The sequence below is a fragment of the Podospora anserina genome, chromosome 1, assembly GCF_000226545.1.
Source record: "Podospora anserina S mat+ genomic DNA chromosome 1, supercontig 5".
Taxonomy (NCBI): Eukaryota; Fungi; Ascomycota; class Sordariomycetes; order Sordariales; family Podosporaceae; genus Podospora; species Podospora anserina.
The window spans coordinates 329199-337552 of NW_001914829.1; the positions used below are offsets into that span (position 1 = coordinate 329199).

Sequence of the window (8354 nt, forward strand, 5' to 3'; positions counted from 1 at the left end):
GCCATTGTCTTGACGAGGTGGAGGTGATTGATGAACCTCAATTGAAGATTACTGATGGACCTCTAACAACACGGTGGAAACGGCAGGCTCGCTAAGAAAAAAAAGATCTTTGCAGATAGTGGGCATCTCAAAGAACAACAACAACCGCAACCACAACCACAACCACAACCACAACCACACCGCAACCGCAACCGTAACCATGATGGTGGTTACGTCGTTGGATCGATGAAGCGTGCCACTACGCAAACTCTCCTTGTTAATGGGGATATTTCCCCTTGACTCATCCGTCGCATCCAACCAATGGAGAGGGAATGAATGCCGGTTGGAGAAGGTGTGAGAGTTGGATGGTGGAAGGATACGGCCCTCCTGGGGAAGTGGTGCAGAGGCGGGCCCGCACCATTCCGTGTGAAGGCGCTCGCCGTGAAGTGCAACCATGCAAGCCACCCCGGTACGGGAGATGGTACCAGGTGGGAGAGGAATATTTTGTAGAACTTGGAGGATTGGAATTGAGGACGGGGTGGTGAGGAGGGGGGAGATATAAGAGGGATGGGGGCCGGAGTGGTTTCACGGTAGATTGTAGTGACGATGCCAGGTTTCAGATGACCTTTTCAGGTGGTGAAAGAAGCTTTTTGGGGGATTTTGCCACTGTGAAGGTTCACTATGGTCATCTGGTGATGCTCCCGCAAAGATGAAGCTGGGACAGAAATAAGATCGGACACCAAGTATATGACCCCACTCCAAGATTGAACCACGCTAGTCCTAATTCGACTCGCCGAAATACTGGGGGATCAACCTTCGCTGCGCCTTGATGACTGGTCTGGTTCACGCAACCTTGTTTGTTGGAATTCAAGCAGTGAAATATCGGCCTGACTCCTTCGGACGAAGCTCTTGTCTTTTCTCTTCTTTTTTTTCTCTCTCTCTACCGGTACCTGAAGGCTCGAAATAGTGTTGTTCAATTGCTTCCCAGCTCTTTTTTTTGCACTTGCACTTTGCACTGCCCGCCGCGGAAACGCTTCACAGTCAGTTCAAACAAACCTTACCAACAGGCAGCCGGAACTTCATCCCCCCCTGTCGTCTTTTGCTCTCTTGTTGCTTGCACCACACACCAATCAACCAGAGCTTCACAATTCCCATCACACGGATTGTAAGCACCAAAATCCGCAACCAAGTTGGCAACACACAGACCTCAGCTTCAAGTCCACCAACACCCCCTTTGGACGAAAACATCTTCCATCCCACACCACCACCACCACCACCACCACCACCACCACCATCACCACCACACCCACACTTCGAAATCACATCACAGTTGATCCCGACATCACACCTTGTCAAACACGCTGGTAACCAATCCCAGCCCGAGACTCCTGACATATCTCCACACCAACCTGCATCCTCAACTCGTCACGGGGTTGCGTTTGACACAGTACGTACAACGCAACCGTTCAACGCGATGGCCAACATGGCCCAGAACGGCTCGGCCGGGACAGCCTTCCATGGCTTCTCGGTCTACCAGCCGGCTCTAGGGGCCGCCCTCCAGTGGCTGCCCCAGGTCGGAACCCCTGAGCTCGATGCGATGATCCACGCTTTCCTTCCAGGCCCTGCGTCCATCAAGGACAAGAGAGCGCACGTCTCGATGGACTTCTTCGAGTATGCTCGCCAGACCGGAGAGACCATCAAGTTCTACCCCGTCCCCGCCACCTCCTCCTTCTCCCCTGCCGTCACCGCCTCCCCCGTCGGCTCCGCCATCTACGACTCCGGCTACGCGTCCGGCTACGGCACTTCCCCCGTCACCTCTGACCAGAGCTGGACTCAGTCGCCTGTCTCCTTTGCCCCCGTCGCCTCCTTTGAGGAGTTCACTCCTGCCTCTACCTCCAAGAAGGCCGCTGCTTCCCGCCAGCACACCATTGACTTCTCCAGCCACCCGGGAATGCGGATCATGACCAAGGACGGCAGGGACGTCACCAACTCGGCTTCTCGCGGATGCAAGACCAAGGAGCAGCGCGACCATGCTCACCTGATGAGAATCATCAAGGCATGCGATGCCTGCCGCAAGAAGAAGGTCCGCTGCGACCCTAGCCACAGGAAGCGCTCTGCTTCCCAAGCCTCCACTTCCCCATCCGAGCAGAAGAAGTCTGCAAAGAAGGCCAGGAAGTCCGAGCAGCAGCCTTCTGTGCCAACTGACCAGCTCGTTGCCAACGCTTTCGCCGCGGCGCCCGAGACCACCACCTCCCTCCCGGTAGCGTTCGATGCTGACCTGGAGAACCTCTGGAACGACTTCATTGTGGAGCAAGACCCTGTCGTTCTCCCTACCGACTTCACCTTCAACGACCCTCTCTTCGACGCTTTCACCGACTCCCAGAGCTTCTACAACCCCAGCTCTGGCTCTTCTTCCGCCACTTCGCCTTCGCAAGTATTCACTCCTTTCACTCCGGCACCCGCCACCGCCTCGCCCGCCACTCTCCTTGTGGATGCACCGGAGAACCTTCTTCCTTACATGAACCCTGGCGTCGACCTTGGAACCAGCTATGTCGACTTCAACCTCTACTCACCCGCGTCCAGCTACTATGATGAGGACCCCATCTTCCAGCAGACTGATGTTGGCAGCCGACACGCTGCCGCCTCGTCCAGCGCCGAATACAGTGGCCCGTCCTATCAACAACAGCAGCAGGTTCATCCCGGCTCAAGCCACAACCTGGTCCTAGCGGACCAGAACAGCTCTGATTACTACTACGAATCTGAGCGCCACTCTGAGCCGGTACAACATGTTCCTGAGGCCCTACGCGCAGACCACCGCTCCTCCTCCGCCGCCGGCACTGAGGTCTACCTGCAAGCAGTTCAACAGACCTTATACACCGGCCAGGATGACAGCACGGTTGCCCACGACGTCCAGTCGTCGGTTAGTCCGAGCACATCCACCGGAGCCAGGAGGGTAAGTTCACCATCACTATCACCATCACCATCACCCTCACCGGCACCCTTGCTGCGCACGACTGCGATGAACACGGGCACTGTTCTCCAGTCAGGCGTACCTGGGCACTCTGTCGCCATAACACCGATTGCCACCACAACAAGCACGGCTGCCATCGATGGCCGATGCTGTGTGGAGGAAATCGTGGGTGGCAGCTGCGGCGGCGTATCTGCCGACCTTGGAATTCAACCAAAGTCTGGCAAACAAAGCCGTGTCAAGCAGTGCTTCGATGGGGTAAAGGCGGTATTGGCGACGATGATGGTCGCAAACTCCCCGACACGACGTCAACCTGCCGTGAAGGACGCTGCCCAGGAAGGCTTCCAGCCGTCCATGGCGCGTCTTTCTCAGCTTGTCGTGCTCGGTCTTGTTTCGATACTCTGCGCGTCTTATGGGACGCATCCTGGGGGTCAAGTCGACAGCCTCGCCAACATGCTGAGCATCATGACTCTATCTTTGGGCTACATAGCACTGTGGTGTTGTGGAGTCCCGGGGACGACCTCGGTCGCCTCGAAACGCTTGCAAATACCAATGGCCAAAATCCAGGCCCTCGGCTCTGCCTCTCAGGGGGTTCAGTCGAGGGCATCTCAACGGGGGAGAACACTCCTCCGATCAATTGGCTACGCCAGATCATCCATCATGGTGTAGTACCATGGGTGGTCTGGTGGATGTTGCTGCAGGTGTGGGAAAAAAAGATATGAGGATGTAGTGATGTTTTTGCATGTTGACATTAGCGAGCGCATTTGTTTGGTTTGGCATATGATACCCAGGGTTTGGTTTTACAACGGATTTCGGAACATGTCGGTCGTTCATTTCCTCGACGTCGTTTGGGAATGGATGGCTAGGTGGACTGTGGAGATGCCTCGTACTGATGATGGGAGCGATGCTTTGTTTTCTGCTATTAGCGTGATTGCTATTTCGCTGGATTCCGTTCGGGATAGTGTTAGCTAGTACAGGGAGTGTTTGCTCTTTTTTTTGTTCAGACTTGACAATAGAGGCCCCTCTGCAGGCCATCGAAATTAAAAACGAAAAAAAAAAAAAAAAAGAAAAAAAAAAACTTCATAGGTTCCTTTGCTGTGATGTGATGTGACATGTTGGGGGAATGCTATTCATCTTTGAAGAATGACCAAAAAAAAAACAAGATGAGACAGACTTGGGAGAGTAGACATGTCCAAGCCTGTCTCAAGGCATGATCTGGTGAAAAGGAGACAGTGGCTTTCTGGATGTCAACAGAAGCAAACAGCAGTCGTCCGTAATGGGAATGCAACAAAGCGAGCCTTTATGCAAACGTTGGGGAGAGAAACCGTGGCGTGCATGTACCGGGGTCCCTGGCGAGCGCAGAAGGTCCAGTCATTTTTTTGCCGCGACCCACAGGAAATTGCTGCACAAGGAACACACAAAGTGGGCCTGAGATGTTGTTCACTCGGTTTTCACTCCTCATCATGTCTGGCCTCTGTCTGACCATTCCAATGTTCCCATACTGCTTTTTCCAGCCTGTATGAGGCGGAAAGCCCTCAAGTGACGCCAACTGCCCTCCAGACAAGGGAGTTTCTTTCTACCTGGGCCGATCCCGTGAGCCAAAACATTGCATCTCAACTTTCTAAAGGAAGGCGAGAAGGAAGGCGAGAAAACTCCAAACGCATCCTGCGAGTGCAATCGTTCATCTCAAAGAATAGCCCTTGCCGGCTCCTCAGCATTAGTACCTACTCACCAGCACACCGTCGTTTACCGGAAACACCTTCCTGTTTCCGTGGCATTCTGGTCTTTCAAGGCGGGTGTGTGCTAGGCCAGGCCAGGCCAGGCCGTGACTGCAAACCTGTCTTGTGAATAGAAAAAGGGCCCACGTATCCGAGAGCAAAAATGGCAGTCACTCTGTTCCAAGCCCTTTCGGCCACTGGCCTCAAAGCCTTTGCCTTTTTGCAGGCTCTCCTATGGTTCCCCGCCGGCGTCTTTCGACAGGCACTCGCACTTCTTTCAGCAGCGACATCATCCCCCCACCGGCCGAGCTCGCCAACTCTTCCCCGTACCTCTGCTCCTGCTGCCGGCTCTCTTGGAAATTGCAACAACACTGCCGACAACAACCAAGCCGACCTTCATGTCAACCAAGATAGCGACGCCGACAACACCGACTTGACAATGGCTGGGGACACCTCCTCTGCCTCCTCGCGGCAGCAGCAGCAGACGTTGTCGAAGAATGCACCTCTCCCCAAGGTCGTCCCGGCCATGCCAAGGTTCGGCCCGGCCTCGTTGAAGGAGAATGCCCCTGCGGCTTCTGCTGCCAGCCCTGCCGTTACGACCAACAATTCGACCGACGAGGTCGCCAACGGCGTTTCCCGCTTGAGCCTCCAAGAGAGTGCTGCTGCTAGCAATCGTGTTCTTTCGGCTTCGGATGGAAATGCTGGTGCTGGCTCGACCGCCGCTCCCGCCGAGAATGGCGGCACTGCGACTTTGAGCAAGGGAAATTTTGTTCAGTCTAACGGCGCTCTACCTGACATCTTCGGCGGCGACGACGACGAGGCGCTGGCCACTCAGGAGGTGACCCGCGCTCCTGCTGTCCCGTTGACTCACAGCATCTCGCAGACTAGTAAGCTGAAGGAGATGCCGCCGCCTACGATTCAATTCGGTGACGAGACGCTGCACATTCTGGAGAAGGAAGAGACACCTGAGCAGGCTGCTGAGAGGGCTGTTCACAGTGGGTTCATGAGGGAGGCGTTGGATATGGTAGGTTTCAAATTTCTTTCTTTTTTTTTTTTTTTGTTTTTTTCGTCTTTTGTTTCCACCCAAGAGGTGGTTGTTGAGAGTTTGTGAGCTATGGTCAGATGAAATTTCGGGCATGCGGACAGTCGGACATCAGCCCTGACTTGTTGGATTGGCTCTCTACTCGAAGGCACCCTGTTGTCCCCTCCCCCTGCCATCAACCTCTCGTTTTGGAAAGATGGATTTCCGGAATGAGATATGTTAGGCTGCTTTTTTTTTTGTTTCATTTACACAAGGCTTCGGGATCCCCTCCATTAGTCTGGTTACACGACTTTTGGCTCGCATCAGACTTGCTGCTGTCGGCTGCATCGGTCTTCGGCATGTCCTACCTTGACACGCTCAGCCTCTTCACTCACCCGTATCACCGACATGGCTTGTCCATCGCTTGCTAACATGTCCACCGCAGGCCCGACTTGCCCTCCGAACAAACGAAACACCGGTTGGCTGCGTGCTCGTGCACAACGGACGTGTCATCGCCCGGGGCATGAACGCAACCAATGTCAGCCGTAACGGCACCCGTCACGCCGAGCTCATGGCCATTTGTGCCCTGTTGTCCTTCGCATCCGAGGCCGACACCGAACCTGCCCGTCCTGTCAAGGCCATCGTCCCTCTCGGCGACAAGACCAACTCCCAGCAGGCGGAAGTCGACGAGGAAGATGCTCTCTGGGGTGACGTTGACCCCCGTGATGGGCATCTCTTTCCCTACGGCCAGAAACTTCACCCGGCTCCGCGTGTTGATCCCTCGGTCATCCAGGAATCTATTCTCTACGTCACGGTTGAACCCTGCGTCATGTGCGCGAGCCTGCTGAGGCAGCTCAAGATCAAGAAGGTTTATTTTGGAGCGGTCAACGACAAGTTCGGTGGGACGGGGGGCGTTTTCCGGATCCACAAGAACTCGCCTCACTCGATGGCGAGCGCGCCGCCTTCGCCCGCGCCGAGGAATGGGAAGGGACTTGCGAGACCGGTTCTGGAGCGGAGGCCGGTGTCGAGTGCCGATGTCACGACCGACGCGGCGAAGGCTGGAGGAGCGCCTGTGATGGCAGGACAAGAAAGTCGGGAGGTTTTGAGTCCTGACGAAGAGGTGAAGGGGGGTCCGGACAATAGTGTGCTCGACCCGATTGACACGTCGCATTTGCCGGGGGACGGGGGCAATGTCGAGCGTGGGTATGAGGCCGAGGGGGGATGGGGGAGGGATGAGGCTGTCACGCTGCTGAGGCAGTTTTATGTGCAGGAGAATAATCGAGGTATGTTTTCTCTGGGGAGGACCGCAAAGAGGGTTGATGCTGACAGGGACAAAACAGCTCCTGTCCCGAGAAAGAAGGAAGGCAGGGCTGCGAGGTTGGCGGCTATGATGGAGAGGGATGGTCATGCTGGGGGACCTATGATCGACCCCAACTCTACGGCTCCTCCGCCAGGTGACTGCAATGGTGGGGCTGAGACGCCCGAAGCTGTTGGGACGCCGATCATGGAGACTTGTCCTCTGGCTGGGGATGAGAATAAGGAGAATGAGGTTATCACGGCTTGAGGGGTTGTGATGATGGCATGAATTGACGGGAGTGTGGGTGCAGTGTAAGAATATGCGAGGGAGGACGGATGCATTATTTTGGAGTTTAAAAATGAAAATCATCATGAGGGCATTTGGTATTTGGGGACGGGACAGGAAGGTGTTGGGTGGATAGGAACATTGGGGGGAGGGAAGCATTTTCACACATGGTTATTTGTTTGTTTGTTTGTTTGTTGGTGCTGACCTTTAGATTAGCCAAGCACTCGCAGATATCCCTAGATTTATTTCTGCCTCACGGCTTGTTGGGAATGCATTAGGGTTTTGAGATGATGGTTCTGTGTTGACCCAAAGATGTTTGTGAAGTGACCGCCCTTCCCTTGCCTTTGCAAATACATATGTCTGAGGTAGGGGTTAGTGGCTGTCATGTTTTGAGTTTTGGGGTTGTGATACTTGGTGATAATCGAGGACTCGTGGTCACGAGCCTGGCTGCCCACACTTGGAGGAGATGAAAGTTGAAGCAAACCCCAGTTCACACCCACATGATCCAAGCCGTGACCACTTTGATGTTCAGGTAACCAACCAGACGGGAAGGAAATCAATGTATTCCCCTCATCTCCAACCAGCTAGCTGCCCCTCCCCCCCCCCTTACCAAGATGTTTACAAGCCTGCATTGCATATATGTAGGCAACACGGTTAGTTTTTCGGACCTGAGCTGTTTGAGCTGGCGAATGAGAGGCTGAGCCTTATCAGCTCGGGGGAGCCCAGACAAACCACACCCCGCCTCTAGGATTTGGACCCCTTCTTCCATTTGGGAAGCAGGAGAGTTAGGTTGCATGTCAGAATTGGGATAGGAAATCGCCGAGGGGCAAGACATGTGTCGGGATCCCCGTCGTCGTCGTCGTCGTCGTCGTCGTCGTCGTCGTCGGGGTTTCTCACTTCTCCTCAAAGTGGGGATTGGTCCCGTGTCAAAGCAACATGACTGTGTGTGGGAAGCTCTTCCCCGATCAGGGGTTTTTTTTTTCGAGGTTTGATAGCTGATGGCGCACTCGCAGACGTGAGCCTAGCTGGCTCTGTCTGTCTGTCTGTCTGTCGGTCTGTCTGTCTGTCATCAAGGCACAGGACCGG

The 8354-nt window shown here is 54.7% G+C and overlaps 2 protein-coding genes across 2 annotated transcripts; both read left to right on the forward strand.

The window, feature by feature from the left end:
* Positions 1-1453: 1453 nt before the first annotated feature.
* PODANS_1_21160 (uncharacterized protein) lies at positions 1454-3616 on the forward strand (the record flags this gene model as incomplete). The annotated part of the gene is made up of 1 exon (XM_001903040.1): positions 1454-3616. One exon carries the CDS (start codon positions 1454-1456, stop codon positions 3614-3616), a length of 2163 nt encoding a protein of 720 aa, XP_001903075.1.
* Positions 3617-4828: 1212 nt separating this feature from the next.
* On the forward strand, positions 4829-7250 carry PODANS_1_21170 (uncharacterized protein; the record flags this gene model as incomplete). Its single annotated transcript, XM_001903041.1, has 3 exons — positions 4829-5761; positions 6069-6969; positions 7027-7250. 3 exons carry the CDS (start codon positions 4829-4831, stop codon positions 7248-7250), a joined length of 2058 nt encoding a protein of 685 aa, XP_001903076.1.
* Positions 7251-8354: the final 1104 nt, after the last annotated feature.